This window comes from Macaca thibetana, unplaced genomic scaffold, assembly GCF_024542745.1.
Source record: "Macaca thibetana thibetana isolate TM-01 unplaced genomic scaffold, ASM2454274v1 unplaced_scaffolds248, whole genome shotgun sequence".
Classification (NCBI taxonomy): domain Eukaryota; kingdom Metazoa; phylum Chordata; class Mammalia; order Primates; family Cercopithecidae; genus Macaca; species Macaca thibetana.
The window spans coordinates 1-25,000 of record NW_026089037.1 but is presented as its reverse complement, the minus strand read 5'-3'; the positions used below and the strand labels follow the sequence as shown (position 1 = coordinate 25,000).

General features: G+C 44.0%; 1 protein-coding gene across 1 annotated transcript; it reads left to right on the top strand.

Annotated features, from left to right (window-relative positions):
- Window positions 1-6: 6 nt before the first annotated feature.
- Window positions 7-19,996, top strand: LOC126947410 (actin, cytoplasmic 1-like). Its single transcript, XM_050778069.1, has 5 exons — window positions 7-666; window positions 2,056-2,100; window positions 3,136-3,302; window positions 11,487-11,610; window positions 12,959-19,996. Exons 1-5 carry the CDS (start codon window positions 580-582, stop codon window positions 14,285-14,287), a joined length of 1,752 nt encoding a protein of 583 aa, XP_050634026.1. The 5' UTR covers window positions 7-579; the 3' UTR covers window positions 14,288-19,996.
- The last annotated feature ends 5,004 nt before the right edge of the window (window positions 19,997-25,000 follow it).

Here is a 25,000-nt window from a genome sequence, read left to right as displayed (position 1 = left end):
AGCATAGCCTGTGACCTTGCAGCTGCTTTGAAGGAAAACAGAAAGTTGCAAAATATATGCATTTATAAAAATAGCTATGAGTAAATGCTAAGGGGAAGGGGAGATGGGAAAGGAATTTGTTTTCTTAACCTTGCTCTGGGATGTCTGGAGCCCATACCTGTGGGCTCTGGCTTCTCAGACAGGGTCACCCTGACCTTTCCTGGGTCCTGCCTGTTGCTATCCTTAGAGTCAGAGTAGCTAAGTGCAGGAAAACTAAATTTTCTTTTCATTACATTTACTGCTTCACTGTTAGGAAGTGGAGAACAACATACCATGTCACCTTATACGTTTCTACTGTATTTTAAAGTTGTGTTTCTGGTGGTTTTGTTCATTTCTGTTGGGTGGATGAATTTGTGAGTGAATCACATCAGGTGTCTCCCCAAGTGGTTTGTTGAAGTTTTGGATAATTATTTCCTAAGTAACTATTTCATGAAAGACTAAACCCTGAATTTATGAAATAAAATAAAATGTTGTCTTAAATCTATTTTTATAAAGACAATAGTTTTTAACTGTTCTAAGTGGTTCATTTTAACTGAATACATGGATTTCTCAACAGAACAAGACTTAAAGCTGACATCAGAGGAAGAGTCACAAAGGCTTAAAGGCAGTGAAAATAGCCAGCCAGAGGCATGGAAACTTTTAAATTTAAATTTTTGATTTAATGTTGTTTTCTTTGCTTTAATAATATTAGATAGTCCAAATGAAATTACCTTTCGGGCTAGGTTTTGAGAATCAATAGATTCTTTTTTTTAAGAATTTAAAAATAGATTCTTAAAATTTATTTTAATAAATTCAGCAATCTCATTAACAGAAGAATCAATGGATTCTAATTGACATTTGATATTTAACTTCAAAAACATAACCACTGTGAAATTTAAAATACTCTAATTTTGCAGTATTCTTATTTAAAATATTCTTATCTGCCTTTTTGATTAGCTTATAGCTAATCTTTCCTTTTGGAATAGAGGCAAAAACAAATTCCAGAACTTTGTTCTTTTATTTTTAAAACACCCTAACATGATAAAGTAACATCAATTATTGGATTATATTATTAAGCAGTAGAATTATGAACAATGTAATCCTGATGGTCCCTGAGCTGGATTCATGGTTAAGGAGCAATCATGGCCAGTGATTGAAAATCTGCAGTTTTCTATTGTCAGTCACTGATACCAAGGTTAAAGATATATTCTGCCTTGTGGTCTCTCATTGACCTCAGCGTTTCTGTTCAGGGAGGGAATCAGGTTCATAAAAGCAACCCAACTGCCTATTCCAAGAATCACATCTTGCAGAATGGGAGCTTTGGTGTTGATGCACAAACACAGTAACATTCGAACTTACTTCAGTTGCAGAAAATCAGTACAGATTATCAAACAATTTTATCCACTGTCATTAGTACACATTATAGAACTGGACTTAAGCACATAATCTATATTCATAACACTCTCATATTACAGCATATAATTTCAATTAAAATTTAAGAATTTGCATTTCTTTCTGTTTGGTGTTTATTTCAACTCCTAATAATTTAAAGCGTGCATACAGTTCAGTTAGGAATCTTTTAAAAAAAGGACTTCAGTGCAATGTAGGGGCTCACTAGTTAGGGTTTCGTGAGGTAAACCCTTTTCAAGTGAGGAAGCCTTTGAAACACTACAAATCATCTGCTAATTCATTTTTGGTAGATCTAACACATAACAAATTAAGTTTAGTCCAAACAAATGGTGAAAAGTTAAGTTTGCTGGTTCATGTTTTTCTTCTCCCTTTATCTAAGGTGAATTATTTTTCACATGTTAGAAGCCAGTGATGTGGCAGTAGCTACATGTAGATTAAAAAGTTAATTCTTAATTTTAATTATTTAATTATTTTAACAGTTAAATTTTAAGTTTAATTATTTTCTTATTTTTCATTGTCCATACTTGATTACTGAAGAATAAAATTATTTTAAAAACATAAATTCCGAAAGAGGAGACATCACGGAAATACAGCAAGCAGATTAACCTTCTGTTTTTGCATTTGCAGAAAATGTCTGAAGAACCAGAAATAAATAAGGATTGTGATAGAGAGGTATACCTTTATATTCAGATGTTTCTGTTGAATTAGATTTTTATGTTACATTGTTTAACAAAGTGTAGTAAGTTTAGGCATACATGATCCTATCGTGTAAGTAGCATAAATCACCAGTGAAAAATTTAATATTTAACTCAGAAAGAATTCTGTATACTGAGTTTTAAAGAGATGCAAACCCTAGAGATGTTCTTTCATTATTATGGAATAATCCTGAATGGTGCCTTAAAATGCTAAGTAATGCCACTTTAGGAGCTTTGGATCAGTCATTTTATCTTTCTTGGTTTTAGTCTGATTATCAATAGATAATGTGGCTAAAGAGGACAGTTTCTTATTCTGTGTATTTTCCAGCTGGAAAATTGTATGGCTATTGAATGTGAAATCTGGGGAGCATCTCATTTTCTGGAATTCCACGCTTGTGCCTCAGCAGCTTCACTCTGCTCCTTGTGTTGTGGTGAACTTTGGTTCCCATGTTTCAGTGAGCACAATCATGTTTTCGATATCCCAGGAACCAAATGAAAAAGGAATGATCAAAGGCAGTGGGAGAAGAATATCTTAGTGCAGAAAAGGGCAATCTTCCTTTCTACTCCTGAAGCCCCACAGTGTTTCATCCTCTAAATCTGACCGTTGAATGTAAAATCTAGGTGGTAAAGACAGGAGACACAATTTGCGTCTTTGTCTTTTTATGTGTGTGTTCCCACGAGTCAAATGGGGTAAATACATATATAAGATTCTGAAGAGTGGTTGGGAATAAAAGCATAAAATGAAGGAGGGCCCTTTTTGAATTTTGGAAAATTCTGTTTTATTCAGTAAAACAGAAATCAAGCAAATGTTTCAAAAATTTTACTGAGATACTAATGATAATTACATCATAAAATTATATGCTACTAGTTCTGTATATATGATTAAATTTAAATGTGAAATATTTTTAATGACTAAAATAATGATAAACTGTTCAAGTGATAAAATCAATTGAAAAGATCCTTTCTATTCAATAAAGCGATAACCATCCTTAATATCAAACTTCCACTCAAGGTTGAAGAAGAAGTGAAGAAGCACAGAAGTAATCATGTGGGATTACCAGAAAACCTGACTGATGGTGCTGCTGCTGGCAATGGTGATGATGGATTAATTCCACAAAGAAAGAGCAGAACACCTGAAAGTCAGCAATTTCCTGACACTGAGAATGAAGAGTGTCACAGGTAAGCCTCTGGCAACATTTAACAGGAGACAACCATGTGCTGTCAAACTAATCCTAATTTGGGCTAATATTCATGATGAACACATTTTATACTTTTACTATGATATTCAGCCTTGCCTGGTAATCAGAAAAATGAAAATCAGCAAACAATGAGTTACCATTTTTTCCGGTGATTAATTTATTTGAAAAATAACCAGTATTGGCAAATGTGAGGGAAAAGGCATTTTCTTTTCTTTTTAGTGAACTTTTATTTTAGCTTCTTGGGTACATGTGCAGGTTCGTTATATGGGTAAACTGTATCATGGAGGTTTCAGCTACATAAGAAGCAAAATACCCAAAAGGTAGTTTTTTGGTCCTCTCCCTCCTGCCATGCTCCATCCTCAAGTAGGCCCCAGTGTCTGTTATTCTCCTGTTTGTGTCCATGAGTTCTCATTGTTTAGTTCCCACTAATGAGTAAGAATATATGGCATTTGATTTTGTGTTCCTACATTAGTTTGCTTAGGATAGTGGCCTCCAGCTCCATCCGTGTTGCTGCAAAGGAAATGGTTTTGTTGAAAAAGACATTTCATACACTGTTAGTATACATTTTGAGCATTAATTTAGTGGCATATTCACACACACATATATAACATAGTAAGGATATATAATACATGTAAAGGATGTTTGTATAGATATGTTACATATATACTTACCTATATATTTATTACAGCATTATTATATCAAAAAGTTGGAGCTAGTCTAATTCCTTATCAATAGGAAATAGCTCAGTTTCCATACCCCCAAAATAAGGTAGTATAAACCATTTTTTTTAAGATGAGGTTAGATCTAGAGAGTACTGATTATTTCACAATTAAAATGTATTTAAAGCATTTAGTTTGATGACACATCTTAAGAATTCTTGTTAGAATTCTTGTAATATCTGCTGTGTTGCAAATGGAAGCTACATGCTACATTGACACTGTACTTTGTTAGCCACAAGATTGCTAGTGACTAAATTTGTGTTGTCAGTGGCCTGAGTGCTGAAATATTGGACCCTCAATCTGAATATTGCCGAGGGATTATACGTGGGGATCTAGATTTAATATAAACATTTCAGTGTATTGGGTAAAAATTTTATTAAAATACATCAAAGGATCTTTTATCTACTGAACCAGGAGTTGTCCAGCTTTTTCTGCAAAGAGCCAGTTAGTAAATATTTTAGGCTTTGTGGACTATATATATTTATTTTCTTGAGACAGGGTCTTGCTCTGTTGCCCAGGCTGGAGTGCAGTTGTGTGATCACGGCTCACTGCAGCCTTGACTTTCTGGGCTCTAGCGATCTTCCCCTCTCAGCCTCTCTACTAGCTGGGGCCACGGGTGTGTAACGTCACACCCAGCTAATTGACTCCATGGACTGTAGAGTCAGTAAGCCTGGCTGCGTTGCAAGATACTTGACTTATAAAAACCGGCAGTGGGCTGGATTTGGCCCACAGGTGCTTATTTTCCGACCCTTGTGCTAAAAGGAAGGTGCTGCTAATGCAGTGACTCTTATTTGTAAAAGTCCCCTGCGTGTGACATTATCCTCCCTTTGAGAAAAGGATATATTTCAGTATTCACCTCACCGTATTTTTCAACAGTGGCTTCATAAAATTTTTAAAATAAAAATAAGATTATTTTCTGCATTTCTCCCACTTTATTCCTGTTAGTAGAACTCAGTATTTTACTGTGATCAATGACTTTGTATATTTGATGAGTATCAACTCTCCTAGAATTGGCTGATTTTTCTGTCACCCATCAAGCAAAGAAATTCTCCTGCCTCACTCTCCCTGAAACCCGGCTAGTTTTTTTTGTATTTTTTAGTAGAGACAGTATTTGGTCTCGATCTCCTGACCTCGTGATGGTGCTGGGATTACAGGCTTGAGCTTGGCTGATTTTTATCAAGCAAGAAATACTCTCCCTGAAACCTTCAGTATTTCTTGGTCTTTATGTATCAGCATGAACAAAATGATAATCAGCTTATGTAATCTAGAAATGTTCAAGGGACCTTTAATATCTCAGTCTGGCATTTTTTAATGCCATATGTATATAATTTTTATAAACTTTAAAATACATAATTGTTATATAAAATTTGAAAACTCCACCTGCTATATACAATTTGAAAACTGCTATTGCTTGTCTATCACTTTTCCATGACTGTGGAAGAAAATTACATCATTCTCAGTCATGACTGTGTTAAGTATGATGTCCTTAAAAGAACTGTCTACACTCACAAACTCAGGTTTTCTTTCTGTTCACTCTTGATCTCAATGCCAGTAAGTCTTCGGTGTCAGCACTCCTCCAAAGTTGTTTTTCTCAAGGTTATCACTACTTTTTTCTGTAACTAAATCTAGGCATTTTTTCTTACACCTCATTTAATCTGTCAGCAATATTTGAGCCAGTGAAGGACATCTCCTCCCTAACGGCGTCTTCACTAGGCTTTCAGGACCTCACCCCCTCAGGTTTTTCCTCCTGCCTTTCTAGTCCATTCATCGTGGTCTGTTTTGCTTGCTCTTCCTCATCTTTCTCCTTTTGGACGTTGTTGTTTCCCAGAGCTCAGTCCTCAATCTTCTTTCTCATAACTTTTTTATTTTTTTAAGACAGAGTTTCGCTCTGTCACCCAGGCTGGAGTTCAGTGGCATGATCTTGGCTCACTGCAACCTTTGCCTCCTGGGTTCCAGTGCTTCTCCTGCCTCAGCCTCCTGAGTAGCTGGGATTACAAGTGCACGCCACCATGCCCGGCTAATTTTTGTATTTTTAGTAGAGACAGGGTTTCCCCATGTTGGCCAGGCTGGTCTTAAACTCCTGACCTCAGGTGATCTGTCTGTCTGTGTTGGGATTACAGGCGTGAGCCACCATGCCTTGCCCCTCATGACTTTTTCTACTGTGTATATGCTAGTGATTTCCAAATGTATGTCTCCAGCTCAGGTCTCTCTCCTTAATTCCAGATCTCTATATCAGCCCGCCTACTTGACATCTCTATTTGATTAGCTGTTGGGTATCATACACTTGTCAGATGCAAAACTGGGCTCCTGATGCCTTCCAGAAATCTACAGCTCATGTAGTCTTTCCTCCTCTGGTTAAGGGCAACTCTTCCAGTCGCTCTGCCAAAAACCTTGGTGTCATTCTTGACTCATCTTTCTCTCTCTCTGACACCTCACATCTAATCTCTCAGTAAATGCCAGGCCTACCTGAAGAATGTATCCCGAAGCCAGTCATATCTTGCACATCTGAGCCACCATCATCTGCAGTCTAGATGAGTGTCGTAGACTGGGAATTGATAGTCCTGGTTTTTAAAAACTTCCCCTTTCATCAATTCTTAACTTAGTGGATGGATTTAAAACATAAGTCAAATTGTGTCATTCCTCTGCCCCAGCCCTTCTGATTGCCTCCCATTTCACTCTTCGAGTATGTGACAGAGTTCCTCCTAATAACCAAAAGGCAGTAAACCATCTGGCATGTTACCTCTCCTGCTTGAACTTCTGTTCCTTACCTCTTTGCTCTGCTTCAGCCACACTGAGCTTCTTGCTATTCCTTACCTATCCCTAGTGCTTAGACTCTAGGCACACCTCTGTCTGCCCTTAGAAGTTCCCTGTGTCTGGATATTCGTCTAGCTTTCCATCTCTTCAGTTCTTTACTTAAAATCCCCTTTCTAAGAAGAAAAGGGGTAAAAGAAACACATTAAGGAATAACCACTTTCTGAGGAAGAACCGTGTACCAGCACAATTCCTAGTCCAGAGAAAAATGAAGGAAAAGGAAAAAAAGAGAGAGAACGATGACTAGCAGAAAGGAATTACAATTGTATCACCAGGACACATCATGCTTAAGATTCAGCTGGGAGCCTACCAGGGATGCTGTCTAACATAATCAAGGGAAGGTTCAGTGAAACAGTGGTTTATCATCTCTAACTTTAAACCTGTTTGTATCTTGACATCAACTCTGTTAACATCATCACTTTCTAGAGTCTTTGATATACAAATACAATATTCTTTGTATTAAAGAAAAATCCTCTTTCTCAGCAGGGGCTTTTCTGGCCTCCCAACTTTCCCACCACCCTCCTCGTCAAACACATAAACATTTCATTTTCCTGCTTTAGTTTTTCTCCTCTAACGTACTGTGTATTTTGCCTTACCTGTCTGTTGTATTGTGTGTTTATCTCACTCTCATGAATAGGGGTTTTATTGTTCATTACCATATCCTCACTTCCTAGAAAAAGGCCTAACATATGAGACGTAGCTACCTAATAAATAGTTATTGGACAAACGAGTGGAGTTTATCCTGGATATGTTGTTTGATTGAGTCTCACTTAAAAAGTGTTCGACAAGGTTCATTTTAACAATTTTGCCAGGTGATTATATGCATTTTTAAAATTCTTTTGGCACTTTATAATACGCTACATTGTTTATATTAATATTTTTTCGCTTAGGGAGAAAAGCCCAATATTGTGGTTATTCACTATTCTTTTACTGTTAATCATGATAATTGCAATTATGGTAAAATGAGTGAGAGGAATTGCAGACTTTACTGGTATTTTATTTATTTAGAGACAGAGTCTTGCTCTGTCACCCAGGCTGCAGTGCAGTGGCGTGACCTCAGCTCGCTGCAACCTCCGCCTCCTGGGTTCAAGCAATTCTCCTGCCTCAGCCAGCTGAGGAGCTGGGATTACAGGTGCGCGCTACGCCCGACTAATTTTCGTATTTTTAGTGGAGAGGGAGTTTCACCCTGTTTGTCAGGCTGGTCTTGAACTCCTGACCTCAGGCAATCCACCCGCCTCGGCCTCCCAAGGTGCTGGGATTACAGGCGTGAGCCACCACGCCCGACCACTAGTATTTTATATTAAAAACTATTAGAGTGGTAAATTTAATGGACCACAAATTCTTTCCAAGGGATTATGGACCTTTGGTATTTGAAATAAAAAGTCAGAGTTGGAATTTTTTGCTTCCTCTAGTAAGACGTATACTGGTCAGGCACTGTCTATTCTGATGGAGCAGCTCTTGCTGCTGGGCTGTCTTTCAGAAGCAAGCTGCTCACATGGATATGGGTTGGTGAGCAAGGCCAGTGGTCATTGGTGGATTGACTAGATTTTGAACTGGCTCTGGGTGGCTTCTTGTTACCATGGCTACAGGTCAATTCTTTCCTAAGTTGAGTCAACTTTAACCAGAAATTTTCTGTTCAAAAGTTGCCTTCCATTAACTATGTTCAAAATGAAACTTTTTAATATTCCAGAATTGTAGACTTAGAGTTTTGGTTATGATGGATTGGTTAATAGTAGCTCTCAGGATGATTTTTTTTGATACATCATCTTAACCAGAAGAATTCTGTGTATAATTTATTTCTTGAAAATAATTGTTTTGTTTTTGTTTTTGGTATTTTTAGAAGCTTTTGCTCAAGTCCTAACATAATCTCTAGTAGGAGATTTTAGTCTCCTTGTCAGTTCATGTATGTATATGGTAGTGATATTCTCTCTTTTTAAATTCCTTTTCTTTTCTTGTTCACTTTCTTCTCTGTACAGTAATCATGATATTGTTATACATTTTTATCTCATTAAAAAGTAGTTACAATTTTCTGCTGGCAAATCCAGCTTTTTATATATTTTGACTGAATAAGTTAAAAGTGAAGAAAATTTACCAGATCATTTTATTTTCAAATAAAATCATAACTAATAAAAATTACCATTTTTGAATTATAAATAATGACATTTAGATATTTTAAAAGTAAGGATACACCCCCCAGTAGTTTAGCTTTGTGTTTCCATGCAAATCTCATGTCAAATTGTAATTCCCAGGTGTTGAGAGAAAAGAGCAGGTGAGAGGTGATTGGATCATGGGGTCAGTTGCTTCCATGCTGTTCTTGTGATAGTGAGTGAGTTCTCAGAAGAGCTGATGGTTTCTTAAGGGGCTCTTTCCCTTCACTTCTCTCTCTCCCTCTCTCTTGCGGCCTTATGAAGAAGGTGCCTGCTTCCCCTTCATCTTCTGCTATGGTTAAGTTTCCTGAGGCCCCCCCAGCCATGCCTAACTGTGAATCAATTAAACCTATTTCCTTTATGAATGACCCAGTCTCAGGTATGTATGTGTATGAATTACCCAGTCTTGGGTATATGTATGTATGTATACGGTGTGTGTATATACACACAGACATATATATGATATATATATGTGATGTGAGATATATATATATCCATTTTCTTTATTCCACTTATCAGTTGACGGACACTGGTTGATTCCGTATCTTTGCATATTGTGGATTGTGCTGCAGTAAACATATGTATGCGGGTATCTTTTTGAGAGTACGATTTCTTTTGTGTAGATATCCAGAAATGAGAATTCTGGATAAAATGGTAGGATCTACTTTTAGTTCTTTGAGAACTCTCCATACTGTTTTCCATAGATTTGTACGAATTTGTATTCCCACCAGCAGTGTATAACTGTTCTCTTTTCACCACATCCACACCAACATCTGTTGTTTTATGATTTCTAAAAGTGGCCATTGTGGCTGCAGTGAGGTGATATCTCACTGTTGTTTTATTGTACATTTCCCTGATGATTAGAGATATTTAGCATGTTTTTATATGCTTGTTTACCATTTGTACATCTTCTTTTGAGAAATGTCTATTCATGTAATTTGGCCACTTTTTAATGGAATTCTTTGTATTTTTCCTGTTGATTTGTTTGAGTTTCTTGTAGGTTGTAGATATTAGTCCTTTGTTAGATTCATAATTTTCAAATATTTTTTCCCATTGTATAGGTTGTTGGTTTACTCTGATGATTATTTCTTTTGCTTTGATGAAGCTTTTTAGTTTAATTAGGTCTTATTTATTTTCATTTTTGTTGCTTTTGCTTTTTGGGTCTTCATCATAAATTCTTTGCCTAGGCCAATATTTTCGGGTCTTAGGTTTAGGCCCTTAATCCATCTTGAATTTATTCTTGTACATGGTGAGAGATAGAGATCCAGTTTCATTCTTCAACATGTGGCTATCTTTTTTCCCCAGCTCCATTTGTTGAATAACGTGTACTTTCTCCAGTGTATGTTTTTGTATCCTTGCTCAGAGATCATTTGGTTGTAGTGACTTTATTTCTGAGTTGTCTATTCTGTTCCATTGATCTAGGTATCTACTTTTATACCAGTGCCACGCTGTTTTTGTTACTGTGGCCTTAGAGTATAATTTGAAGTCAGGTCATGTGATGCCAACATATTTGTTCCTTTTGCTTGGTATGTCTGTTGCTATTCAGGCTCTTTTGTGGTCCTTCATAAATGTCAGCATTTTAAAATAACTTTGTGAAGAATGACATTGGTACTTTGCTAGAAATTGTATGGAATGTGTAGACGGCTTTGGGCACTATGGTCATTTTCACGATATCAGTTCTTTGAGTCCATTAACATAGGATGGATCTTCATTTGTTTGCATCATCTATTATTTTCTTCAGTGGTGTTTTCCAGTTATCTTTATAGAGATCACTCACCTTTTTCATTAAGTATATTCCTAGGTATTTCACACTTTTTTGCAGCCTTTGTAAAAGGGATTGGATTCTTGATAAGGACTCTCAGCTTGGTCGTAGTTGGTGTATAGTGGTGCTACTGATGGTATTCATTTAATTTGTAACTTCTGAGACTTTACTGATTCATTTATCAAATCTCCCATTACCACCCAAGCTCCTACTCCTGTTGGATCCGCGGTGGCATTAGATTGTCATAGGAGTGTGACTCGAACCCTGTTGTAAGCTGCTCATGCAGGGGATTCAGGTTGTTCACTTCTTATGAGAATCTAATGCCTTATGATCTGTCACCGTCTCCTGTCACCCCCAGATGGGACCATGTAGTTGCAGGAAAACAAGCTGAGGCTCCCACTCATTCTGCATTTTGGTGAGTTATATAATTATTTCATTATGTATGAATAATAATAGAAATAAAGTGCACAATGAATGTAATGTGCTTGAATCATCCTGGAACCATCCCCCACCTCAGGTTCCTGGAAACATTATCTTCCACAAAACCAGTCCCTGGTGCCAACATGGTTGGGGCAGGTGGGTTAACAGATGTGAGACCCCTTTGCCTTGTCTAGGATTCATGTGCAGATATACATCGTGTGAATGACGTCTGATGGCGCCATCGTGCCCTGTAGATCATTTTAGGGACACCTCCAGTATTTCATGAAAATTAAAATTTCTTCTAGTGATGAACAAAATGATACTCAGAAGCAAGTTTCTGAAGAACGGAACACTGGAATATCACAAGATGAGATTCTGACTAATAAACAAGAGCAGATAGAAGTGACTGAAAAGAAAATGAATTCTGAGGTATTTTCTTTAGTTATTTTCAAATTTTTCATATGTGTATATATTTAAAACATGATATATTTTGGAAATATAAAGGATTTTTAAGTCTCATATATGTGTGTATATATTCTATATATCCTTTGTCATATATCTACATATGTACATATAGGATAAAGCTATGTTCTGAATTCAACTCCATTTGCCTGCAGCAGTCGAGCAATGGCCTCAATCCAAAGGAGAAGCATTTGATATTTTTCATCAGAATTGATGATCTTTCCAATATCAAAAATAAGTTTCGCTAGTAAAAAGAAATTGTCTAGTTTTTGGACATTGGTTTATTTTTTGAAAATATTAATAGAGAAGTGAATTGATTATTTTCACTGATAGGAAAGTCGGAAATGTATAGCTGGGTCAGAGGCCACATTGTGGATGTCATTATCCTTGCTTTTGCAGAGAGGAACAGTTTGCTCCAAGAAGTTTCTCATTTCAATGCAAAGAGCTTTGAAAACAATGACATGCCATGATACACATTTAGTGATAATTTATTGATAAGTATTTTGTTCCTAGAGAAATAGTTCAGTGTATTTCCCCTATTTCACACTTACTACTGTTTCAAACATTGTAAAGAGGAAAGAAAAGTTATTGCAATGGCAAATAATCTCGTGATTTCTAAGAAAATCTCTCTAAGTTCTATCTTATTTACCATTCGTATTTTGAAATAAAAGGCTTCTTTTGTATTTATGTATTTACACCATAGAAGTAACTGTGATTTTGTGGAGGATCACTAGAAGTAGCATCAGGAGACCTGGGGAAAATCCTGCATCTTGTATATATTTTTTGACCTCTCCTTTTAAGAATCGTGATCTTAAATGAGTTCAGTGTTGCATGTAGAAGTCCAATGCTTAGATGCAGACGTGTACAGGGTAGAAGGGTACAGTGCTTAGATGCAGATGTGTACATTGTGGAAGGGTACAATGCTTAGATTTAACCGTTATGAATAAATGTCACTCTTATAACTGAGTATAAAAATATTAGAAATGTAGAATATCAGTAAAATGTTCTTCAGTAAAAGGAACTTAAAGAATTTAACCTCTGGGTTTTTTTGTAACTCAGAGAAAGGCTTTATAAATTCTGAGATTCTTTAAAATCCTCTAGTGATTTATTTTTCATAGTCTTTAAATAAATACTTAAACTTTTGGGAATTTACACTCTATCAGGTTTGAAATTTTGTCCAATTTTTTTTCCAGTTAAATGTCCACTATGGGGATTCTTTCATTATACAAATACACATGTTATTTTTTAATTTCAGAAGAAATCATGATATGTCATTCTATTGAGTGCTAATTAAAAGTTCCCTTTGTTTATTTAGCTTTCTCCTTGTCCTAAGAAAGAAAAAGATCTCTTGCATGAAAATAGTACGTTGCAGGAAGAAATTGCCATGCTAAGACTGGAGCTAGACACGATGAAACATCAGAGCCAGCTAAGAGAAGAGAAATATTTGGAGGAAATTGAAAGCGTGAAAAAAGAGAATGATGATCTTTTAAAGGCTATGCAGTTGAATGAGCTCACCATGGATGATGATACCGCCGTGCTTGTCATTGACAACGGTTCCGGCATGTGCAAGGCTGGATTTGCGGGCAACGATGCCCCCCGGGCTGTCTTCCCTTCCATCGTGGGGCGCCCCAGGCACCAGGGCATAATGGGGGGCATGGGTCAGAAGGAGTCCTATGTGGGCAACGAAGCCCAGAGCAAGAGAGGCATCCTGACCCTGAAGTACCCCATGGAGCACGGCATCATCACCAACTGGGGCGACATGGAGAAGATCTGGCACCACACCTTCTACAACGAGCTGCGTGTGGCTCCCGAGGAGCACCCCATCCTGCTGACCGAGGCCCCCCTCAACCCCAAGGCCAACCGCGAGAAGATGACCCAGATCATGTTTGAGACCTTCAACACCCCAGCCATGTACGTGGCCATCCAGGCAGCGCTGTCCCTGTACACCTCTGGCCGTACCACTGGCATCGTGATGGACTCCGGTGACGGGGTCACCCACAGTGTTCCCATCTATGAGGGGAATGCCCTCCCCCATGCCACCCTGCGCGTAGACCTGGCTGGCCGGAACCTGACTGACCACCTCATGAAGATCCTCACCGAGCGTGGCTACAGCTTCACCACCACCGCTGAGCGGGAAATCGTGCGTGACATCAAGGAGAAGCTGTGCTATGTCGCCCTGGACTTTGAGCAGGAGATGGCCACAGCGGCCTCCAGCTCCTCCCTAGAGAAGAGCTACGAGCTGCCCGATGGCCAGGTCATCACCATCGGCAATGAGCGGTTCCGCTGCCCCGAGGCGCTCTTCCAGCCTTCCTTCCTGGGCATGGAATCCTGTGGCATCCACGAAACTACCTTCAACTCCATCATGAAGTCTGACGTGGACATCCGCAAAGACCTGTACAGCAACACAGTGCTGTCTGGCGGCACCACCATGTACCCTGGCATGGCCGACCGGATGCAGAAGGAGATCACCGCCCTGGCGCCCAGCACAATAAAGATCAAGATCATTGCTCCACCGGAGCGCAAGTACTCCGTGTGGGTCGGTGGCTCCATCCTGGCCTCGCTGTCCACCTTCCGGCAGATGTGGATCACCAAGCAGGAGTATGATGAGTCAGGCCCCTCCATTGTCCACCGCAAATGCTTCTAGGTGGACTGTGACTTAGTTGCGTTACACCCTTTCTTGACAAAACCAAACTTCGCAGAAAACAAGATGAGATTGGCATGACTTTATTTGTTTTATTGTTTCAATTTTTTTTTTTTTTTTTTTTTTTTATTGACTTGACTTAGGATTTAAAAACTGGAATGCTGAAGGTGACAGCAGTTGGTTGGAGTGAGCATCCCCCAAAGTTCTACAATGTGGCTGAGGACTCTGATTGTACATTGTTCTTCTTTTCAATAGTCATTCCAAATTTTGTGAGATGCGTTGTTTCAGGAAGCCCCTTGCCCTCCTAAAAGCCACCCCACTTCTCTCTAAGGAGAATGCCCCAGTCCTCTCCCGAGTTCACACAGGGGAGATGATAGCATTGCTTTCATGTAAATTATGTAATGCAAAATTTTTAAAATCTTCGCCTGAGTACTTTTTGATTTTGTTTCATTTTGAACAGTTTTCATGGCCCCCTTTTTTGTACCCCAACTCGGGGTGTATGAAAGCTTTTGCTCTCCCTGAGAGTGGCTGGAGGCAGCCAGGGCTTACCTGTACTCTGACTTGAGAAGAATTGGATGAACGTGCACACCTTAAAAAAATTGAATGAGGAAGCACAGTATTTCAATACAGTGAACAGCTTAGCATTTTGACAACTGAGAATAAAATGCTCAGTTCTGGACAATGTAAGACACACCAAGGAAACACTGGAAATGGAAATTCAGTTATGTCATTGTGGACTGGCTACTGCTCTACATGACTGTGACCAAAGTCAGATAGCTAAAAGAGACTTCTTTCCAGAGAACAAGACATGAACAGGTTTATTTACAGAAAACAGTGAATTCTCATATATCTAACCTAAAATATAACAGATTCTTTCTGAACAAGTCTAATGTAGAAAGTAAAATCAACAGGCTGAAAATTAAGCTCCATCAAACAAGATTAACTCTGAGAGAAAAGATAGAGCAGGCCACCATCTTTCCTGTTCAGGCAACTTAGTCGTTCCAGCCTGCCCCGACCAGGGACAGAAGAGATCCCGCAGCACAGAGCAGCTGCTTTACCAGACCACGGCCAGACTGATTCTGTAAGCAGGGCCCTGATCCTGTTCCACCTCACTGGACAGGACCTCCCACCTGGGGCCTCCAGCTACCCCCGCCAGCATTCCTTGGCCAGTGGAAATTTGAAATGTTCCTGGGACAGAGCTCCCAGAGAGAGGGACAGGCCACCTCCTTTGCTTTTTGGATGACTAGCTGTTCTGGCCTGCAGGCTTTGGAGAGCCCAAGCTGACAAGGGATGGAAGAGGTACCACAGCACAGCCATGCTACGAAAATGTGGCCAGCCTCTTGTTTACGTCAGTCACTGACCCCATTTCTGGTCAGCGGGTGAAGTCTTTCAACCAGGGTCTCCAGCTACCTTGACTGCTGTTCTCTGGCCGACAGAGGTCTCAGGCCTCCCTGAGTCAGAGCTCCCAGGGGGAGAACCAGACTGTTTACTGTTTGGGCGACTCAGCCATTTTAGCCTTAGGGCTTCAGAGTGTCTGAGGCAACCAGGGGCTGAAGTGAACCCCCAGCACAGCACAGCTGCTCTACAAAAATGTGGCCAGATGTTTTTTTAAAGCAAGTCCCTGTTCTTCTTTCTCCTGACTAGGTAAGACTTCTCCACTTGCCTCCAGACATGTCTCACAGGTGTGTTCAGATTGGCAACAAGTTCACACCTCAGTGGTACAGAGCTCCCAGAGGAAGGGGCAGGCTATCATCTTCCCTGGAAAATACGAGGCAATTAGGGATGGGAGAGGACCCCCAGCATACCACAGCAGCCCTACAGAAAAGTGGCCAGACTGTCTGCTTGATGGGCAGGTCCTCCTGGCCTGGGTCTCTAGCCAGCCCACACCAGAGCTGTCAAGCGAGCAGCAACTGCTAGTTCCCTGGACAGAGCTTCCAGGAGCCAATGAAATCCTTTCTGCCACGGTCTCTGCAGTGGAACTGCCCTTGCTACCCTCAGAATATCAAGGGAGCAAAGACCCTAAGTGCCTTGACAACACCTCCAATAAGCTGCAGTTTATTGGAGCAAGCCAGTCCATCTCCCATGTGCATGACATGCCCTCCACTGCTCATCACCAGACAAGCAACCCTGGCTTGGGCCCACAGCACAGACCCTCCATCCTGGGCTGATTACACTAGTGATTGCTAACTCACATGTCTCTGGGATGGAGCACCCAGGAGAGGAGCAAAGTGGTGGAGCAGCAAGTCAGGTGATGTGGAGCCCAGAGGCAGGGACAGCTCTCTCTCTAGGGTCCACTTGCTCTCATGAGACACTTTATCCCAGCACTTTAGGAATGCTGAGGTTAGACCAGCCACATCTCATGTACAAGATTGCCCAGCAGAGATCAGGTCTGAGAGTTCCCCTCTTTAAAAAGGGGACTTGCTTAAAAAAGAAGTCTGGCCACGTTTGTGTAGAGCAGCTGTGCTGTGGTGGGGGTTCACTTTTGAAAGAGTTCTCCTCTGAGACCTGATTTTGCTGTACTTGCCCTGACAGCACAGGGGAGTGCAGCACCCACCCCAGCCTACACCAACTGCTATTGACGAAAAGAATTTTCAGCCTAGAATTTCATGTTCAGCAAAATTAAGCATCATAAGTGAAGGAGAAATGAGATCCTTTTCATACAAGCAAATGCTGAGGGAATTCAGTATCACCAGATCTACCTTATGAGAGCTCCTGAAGGAAGCACTAAATAGGGAAAGAAAAGACCACCACCAGCCACTACAAAAACTCACTGAAGTACACAGACCAGTGATGCTAAAAACCAACCACATACACAAGTCTGCAAAATAACCATCTGACAGCATAATGATAGGATCAAATCCACATGTACCATTACTAACCTTAAATGTAAATGGGCTAAACGCTCCAATTGAAAGACATGGGGGCAAGCTGGATAAAGAACCGTACCCATTGGAGTACGCCATCTTCAAAGAACCCATCTCACATGCAGTGCCATACATAGGCTCAAAATAAAGGAATGGAAAAAAATCTTTCAAGCAAATGGAAAACAGAGAAAAGCAGGTGTTGCACTCCTAGTTTCTGACAAAACAGACTACCATTAAAGATAAAAAGAGGACATTACAAAGGTGGTTCTGACCTTTGAGAAATCTCATTATTGCTTGATACCAACCTGGGCTATCTTTATTGCCCAAACCAAGACGATAATTTGCTGAGGTTGGGGAGCTTAACAGAGAGCCTCTGATCTCCCAAAATTTGGTTGAGATCTATGGTTGATTTTGTTGTATATCTCTTTTCTGAAGTTTTACTCATTTCCAACAAGGATGGCAAGTTTTCCTGCTTCCATGACGATGGAGAGCAGGCACCTCCTTTCCTGAGTTTCAGCTTCTTAAGGGAAGGTGAGTGTAAGTTTTTTCCAGCTTCTAAGAGGGCAGAGAACGATGACTAGCCTGAACCTTATTTCCAGGTAAGTAGCTGAATTAGAGTTTTGTCTTTTAATTTCTCCTTACCATTAGAACACTCAGTAATCATATGGATTATGCATTTGTTAGTTTTGCTGAACTCTGTTTGTGTTTGGGGTTTTATTGTGTTGTTTCATTTTTCTCCCATCTCTTCCTGACTTGGTCAAATCCAAAGGAATGTTCCAAATTGTGGGTAGCAAGGCATCTGAATTGGCTGAATCTCCTGTGGCTGCAAAAACAACAACAATGCAACAACAATGCAAAACAAAACAAAAACAAAAAAAACCCAAGAAAACAAAAAACAAAACAAAACAAAAAAACAAGTCGGGATGGTCAAGTTCCCGCAGCCCGAGTGGGTGCCACCTGACGGCTGATGGAGGTGAGACCTGAGGAAAAGCAGATGGCACTGGGACCGTACCGCTAGGGTTGAAAAACTGAGGTACCCTGAATGACAGCGAATGAGGTTGGCATCTGTTCCACCTGCTCCTGGCACACCCTTGCAGAGGTGGCTGATTGCTCTTCGAGCCAACTTGCCCTTGCCTGGCATGCACAAGCCTCAGTGCAACTACCGTGCTACAAATGGAACCATATAGAGGAAATGAGCAGCAGGCTCAGGAGCAGGGTGTGCACTGCTTTTGGGGCCCATGTCTCAGGTCTGCTATGGAACTGCAGGGTTGTTGGTTACCAAGAGGTAGACCACAGACCGTCTTGAGAAGGGCTTTATGTTCAAGTGCAGAAAGCAGGCAGGATTACCACCCAGGGGACTTGGCCTTCTGAGGCCCTGGCCAGACTTAGAATTTGGGACAAGCTGACTCGGAGTATCTGTGTGTAGGTAGCTGGAGCCTGTGAATGCCAGGCAAGGCCAAGCTGGCTCAAAGAGCAACCAGCCACGTTTGCAAGGGTACGCCTGGAGCAGGTGGGCCATCAAGCAACCTCACCCAGTCAAGGAATCAGGGATGGCCAGGTTCCTACAGCCTGAGGTGCTGCCTCCTGATGGCTGATGGAGCAGAGTCCTCAGGAAAAGCAGATAGCACTGGGGCCCTACCTGTAGGGTAGAAGAGCTGATGTACCCTGACCGACAGCGAGTGAGGTTGGTGACTCATCCAGCGACTCTTGGGGCACCCTTGTAGAAGTGGCTGGTTGCTTTTTGAGCCAACTTGGCCTTTCCCGGCATGCAGAAGCCTCAGTGCAACATCTGTGCTACAAATGGAGCCATGTAGAGGAAACAAGCAGCAGGCTCAGGAGGAGGGTATGTGCTGCCTTTGGGGCTCCAGTCAGTGCCTCAGGGGTCGTGAGGTACTGCATGCTTGTTGGTTGCCAAGAGGCGGACCACAGGCCTTCTTGAGGAGGACTTCATGTTCAAGTGTAAAAAGCAGGCAGGATTACCACCCCAGGGACTCGGTCTTCTGTGGCCATGGTCAGACTTAGAATTTAGCACCAAGACAGGACAAGCTGATTTGGAGGAGCGAGTGGGTAGCTGGTATCTGTGGATACTAGGCAAGACCAAGCTGGCTCAAAGATGAACCAGCCATCTCTGGAAGGGTGCGCATGGAGCAGGTGGACCAGTCAGCAACCTAGGCTACTCAAGGAAGCTGAGATGGCCAGGTTCCCACAGCCTGAGTGGCTTCCACCTGACAGCTGATGGAGCTGAGACCTGAGGAAAAGCAGATGGCACTGGGACCCTACCTCTATGGTAGAAAAACTGAGGTACCCTGAACGGCAGCAAATGAGGTTGGCATCTGTTCCACCTGCTCCTGGCACACCCGTGCAGAGGTGGCTGGTTGCTCTTTGAACCGGCTTGGCCTTACCTCGCATGCAAGAGCCACAGTGCAACAACCGTGCTACAAATGGAACCATATAGAGGAAATGAGCAGCAGGTTCAGGAGCAGGGTATGTGCTGCGTTTGGGGTTCCAGCCATGTCTCAGAGCTCCTATGGAACTGCAGGTTTGTTGGTTGCCAAGAGGCAGACCACAGGCTGTCTTGAGGAGGACTTTATGTTCAAGTGCAGAAAGCAGGCAGGATTACCACCCAGGGGACTCGGCCTTCTGTAGCCCTGGCCAGACTTAGACTTTGGGACAAGCTGATTAAGAGCAGCGTGTAAGTGGCTGGAGCCTGTGTATGCCAGGCAAAGGCCAAGCTGGCTCAAAGAGCAACCAGCCACCTCTGCAAGGGTGCACCTGGAGCTAGTGCACCATCCAGTAGCCTCAGCTACTCAAGGACGCAGGAATGGTCTGGTTCCCACAACCTGAGTGGATGCCACCTGATGGAGCAGAGGCCTGAGGAAAAGCAGATGGCATGTTGAACTGTTTAATCCATCTTAATTTTTGTATAAGGCAGATGGCACCAGTTCGTGCCTCAGGGCTCGTGGGCACTGCAGTCACAGAAGGCCGAGTCCCCTGGGTGGTAATCCTGCCTGCTTTCTGCGCTTGAATATAAAGTTCTCCTCAAGACGGCCCGTGGTCTACCTCTCGGCCCTACCTTTAGGGTAGAAGAACTGATGTACCAGGTCCATCAGCGAGTGAGGTTGGTGCTGTTCCACCTGCTCCTGGCACACCCTTGCAGAGGTGGCTGGTTGCTCTTTGAGCTTGCTTGGCCTTGCCTGACACGCACAAGCCTCAGTGCAACAACCGTGCTACAAATGGAACCATATAGAGGAAACGAGCAGCAGGCTGAGGAGCAGGGTATGTGCTGCCTTTGGGGTTCCAGTCCACGTCTCAGGGCTCCTATGGAAGCGCAGACTTCGTGGTTGCCAAGAGGCAGAGCACAGGCCGTCTTGAGGAGGACTTTATGTTCAAGTGCAGGAAGCAGGCAGTATTACCACCCAGGGGATTCGGCCTTCTGTGGCCCTGGCCAGACGTAGAATTTGGGCCAAGGCAGGGCGAGCTGACTGAGCAGCGTGTAGGTAGCTGGAGCCTGTGCATGCCAGGCAAGGCCAAGCTGGCTCAAAGAGCAACCAGCGACCTCTGGAAGAGTGTACCTGGAGCAGGTGGAGCAGCCAGCAACCTCAGCGACTCAAGGAAGCCGGGATGGCCAGGTTCCCACAGCCTGAGTGGCTGCCACCTGACGGCTGATGGAGGTGAGACCTAAGGAAAAGCAGATGGCACTAGGACCCTACCTCTACGGTAGAAAAACTGAGGTACCCTGAACGGCAGCAAATGAGGTTGGCATCTGTTCCACCTGCTCCTGACACACCCTTGCAGAGGTGGCTGGTTGCTCTTTGAGCCAGCTTGGCCTTGCCTGGCATGCACAAGCCTCAGTGCAACTACCGTGCTACAAATGGAACTATATATAGGAAACGAGCATCAGGCTCAGAAGCAAGGTATGCATTGCCTTTGGGGTTACAGTCCATGTCTCAGGGCTCCTATGGAACTGCAGCCTTGTTGGTTGCCAAGAGGCAGAGCACAGGCCGTCTTGAGGAGGACTTTATGTTCAAGTGCAGAAAGCGGGCAGGATTACCACCAGGGGACTCGGCCTTCTGTGGCCCTGGCCAGACATAGACTTGGGGACAAGCTGATTTGGAGCAGCATGTAAGTAGCTGGAGCCTGTGCATGCCAGGCAAGGCCAAGCTGGCTCAAAGAGCAACCAGCCACCTCTGCAAGGGTGCACCTGCAGCAGGTGCACCACCAGCAACCTCAGCTACTCAAGGATGCAGGAATGGCCAGGTTCCCACAACCTGAGTGGCTGCCACCTAACGACTGATGGAGCAGAGGCCTGAGGAAAAGCAGATGATATTTTGACCCTACCTCTAGGGTAGAAAATCTAACGTACCCTGACTAGTAGCGAGTGATGTTGGTCACTCTTCCACTGGTTCCTGGCACACCCTTGCAGAGGTGGCTGGTTGCTCTTTGAGCCAGCTTGGCCTTGCCTGGCATGCACAAGCCTCAGTGCAACAACCGTGCTACAAATGGAACCATATAGAGGAAACGAGCAGCAGGCTCAGGAGCAGGGTGAGTGCCGCCTTTGGGGTTCCAGTCCATGTCTCAGGGCTCCTATGGAACTGCAGGCTTGTTGGTTGCCAAGAGGCAGAGCACAGGCCGTCTTGAGGAGGACTTCATGTTCAAGTGCAGAAAGCAGGCAGGATTACCACCCATGGGACTCGGCCTTCTGTGATCCTGGCCAGACTCGTACTTTGGGACAAGCTAATTCGTAGTAGCATGTAAGTAGCTGGGGCCTGTGCATGCCAGGCAAGGCCAAGCTGGCTCAAAGAGCAATCAGCCACCTCTGCAAGGGTGCATCTGGAGCAGGTGCACCATCCAGCAACCTCAGCTACTCAAGGAAGCAGTGATGGCCAGTTTCCCACAGGCTGAGTGGCTTCTCCTAATGACTGATGGAGAAGAGGCCAGAGGAAACGCAGATGGCACGTTGAACTGTTTAATCCATCTTAAGTTAATTTTTGTATAAAGGAGATGGCACCAGTCCATGCTCAGGGCTCGTATGGCACTGTAGGCCACAGAAGGCCACGTCCACTGGGTGGTAATTCTGCCTGCTTTCTGCACTTGAACATAAAGTCCTCCTCAAGATGGCCTGTGGTCTGCCTCTCGGCCCTACCTTTAGGGTGGAAGAACTGATGTACCATGTCCATCAGCGAGTGAGGTTGGTGGCTGGTCCACCTGCTCCTGGCACACCCTTGCAGAGGTGGCTGGTTGCTCTTTGAGCCAGCTTGGCCTTGCCTGGCATGCACAAGCCTCAGTGCAACAACCGTGCTTCAAATGGAACCATATAGAGGAAACGAGCAGCAGGCTCAGGAGCAGGGTGTGTGCTGCCTTTGGGGTCCCAGTCCATGTCTCAGGGCTCCTATGGAACTGCAGGCTTGTTGGTTGCCAAGAGGCAGAGCACAGGCCATCTTGAGGAGGACTTTATGTTCAAGTGCAGAAAGCGGGCGGGATTACCACCCAGGGGACTCGGCCTTCTGTGGCCCTTGCCAGACTTAGACTCTGGAAAAGCTGATTTGGAGCAGTGTGTAAGTAGCTGTGGCCTGTGCATGCCAGGCAAGGCCAAGCTGGCTCAAAGAGCAACCAGCCACCTCTGCAAGGGTGCACCTGGAGCAGGTGCACCATCCAGCAGCCTCAGCTACTCGAGGACGCAGGAATGGCCTGATTCCCACGACCTGAGTGGACGCCACCTGATGGAGCAGAGGCCTGAGGAAAATCAGATGGCATGTTGAACTGTTTAATCCATCTTAAGTTAATTTTTGTATAAAGGAGATGGCACCAGTTCATGCCTCAGGGCTCGTGTGGCACTGTAGCCACAGAAGGCCGAGTCCCCTGGGTGGTAATGCTGCCTGCTTTCTGCACTTGAACATAAAGTTCTCCTGAAGACGGCCCATAGTCTACCTCTTGGCCCTACCTTTAGGGTAGAAGAACTGATGTACCATGTCCATCAGCGAGTGAGGTTGGTGGCTGGTCCACCTGCTCCTGGCACACCCTTGCAGAGGTGGCTGGTTGCTCTTTGAGCCTGCTTGGCCTTGCCTGGCATGCACAAGCCTCAGTGCAACAACCGTGCTACAAATGGAACCATATAGAGGAAACGAGCAGCAGGCTGAGGAGCAGGGTATGTGCTGCCTTTGGGGTTCCAGTCCACGTCTCAGGGCTCCTATCGAAGTGCAGGCTTGTTGGTTGCCAAAGGCAGAGCACAGGCCGTCTTGAGGAGGACTTTATGTTGAAGTGCAGAAAGCAGGCAGGATTACCACCCATGGGACTCGGCCTTCTGTGGTCCTGGCCAGACTCAGACTTTGGGACAAGCTAATTTGGAGTAGCATGTAAGTAGCTGGGGCCTGTGCATGCCAGGCAAGGCCAAGCCGGCTCAAAGAGCAACCAGCCACCTCTGCAAGGGTGCACCTGGAGCAGGTGGGCCAGCCAGCAGCCTCAGCTACTCAAGGAAGCAGTAATGGCCAGGTTCCCACAGGCTAAGTGGCCTCCACCTAATGACTGATGGAACAGAGGGCTGAGGAAACACAGACGGCATGTTGAACTGTTTAATCCATCTTTAATTTTTGTATAAAGGAGATGGCACCAGTCCATGCCTCAGGGCTCATATGGCACTGTAGGCCACAGAAGGCCGAGTCCCACTGGGTGGTAATCCTGCCTGCTTTCTGCACTTGAACATAAAGTCCTCCTCAAGACGGCCCGTGGTCTGCCTCTCGGCCCTACCTTTAGGGTAGAAGAACTGATGTACCATGTCCATCAGCGAGTGAGGTTGGTGGCTGGTCCACCTGCTCCTGGCACACCCCGTGCAGAGGTGGCTGGTTGCTCTTTGAGCCAACTTGGCCTTGCCCGGCATGCGGAAGCCTCAGTGCAACAAACGTGCTGCACATGGAGCCACGTAAAGGAAATGAGCAGCAGGCTCAGGAGCAGACTGTGTGCTGCCTTTGGGGCTCCAGTCAGTGCCTCAGGCCTCGAATGGCAATGCGTGCTTGTTGGTTGCCAAGAGGCGGACCACAGGCCATCTTGAGGAGCACTTCATATTCAAGCGTAGGAAGCAGGCAGTATTACCACCCAGGGGACTCGGCCTTCTGTGGCCCTGGCCAGACGTAGAATTTGGGCCAAGGCAGGGCGAGCTGACTGAGCAGCGTGTAGGTAGCTGGAGCCTGTGCATGCCAGGCAAGGCCAAGCTGGCTCAAAGAAGAACCAGCGACCTCTGGAAGAGTGTACCTGGAGCAGGTGGAGCAGCCAGCAACCTCAGCGACTCAAGGAAGCCGGGATGGCCAGGTTCCCACAGCTGAGTGGCTGCCACCTGACGGCTGATGGAGGTGAGACCTAAGGAAAAGCAGATGGCACTAGGACCCTACCTCTACGGTAGAAAAACTGAGGTACCCTGAACGGCAGCAAATGAGGTTGGCATCTGTTCCACCTGCTCCTGACACACCCTTGCAGAGGTGGCTGGTTGCTCTTTGAGCCAGCTTGGCCTTGCCTGGCATGCACAAGCCTCAGTGCAACTACCGTGCTACAAATGGAACTATATATAGGAAACGAGCATCAGGCTCAGAAGCAAGGTATGCGTTGCCTTTGGGGTTTCAGTCCATGTCTCAGGGCTCCTATGGAACTGCAGCCTTGTTGGTTGCCAAGAGGCAGAGCACAGGCCGTCTTGAGGAGGACTTTATGTTCAAGTGCAGAAAGCGGGCAGGATTACCACCAGGGGACTCGGCCTTCTGTGGCCCTGGCCAGACATAGACTTGGGGACAAGCTGATTTGGAGCAGCATGTAAGTAGCTGGAGCCTGTGCATGCCAGGCAAGGCCAAGCTGGCTCAAAGAGCAACCA

Bases quoted from the DNA above. Each gene is read 5' to 3' on its own strand.
- LOC126947410 (XM_050778069.1), top strand. From the start codon at position 580: ATGGATTTCTCAACAGAACAAGACTTAAAGCTGACATCAGAGGAAGAG. The intron at 667-2,055 runs GCATGGAAACTT...TTGCATTTGCAG, and splicing joins GTGAAAATAGCCAGCCAGAG to AAAATGTCTGAAGAACCAGA. The intron at 11,611-12,958 runs GTATTTTCTTTA...TTGTTTATTTAG, and splicing joins AAAAGAAAATGAATTCTGAG to CTTTCTCCTTGTCCTAAGAA.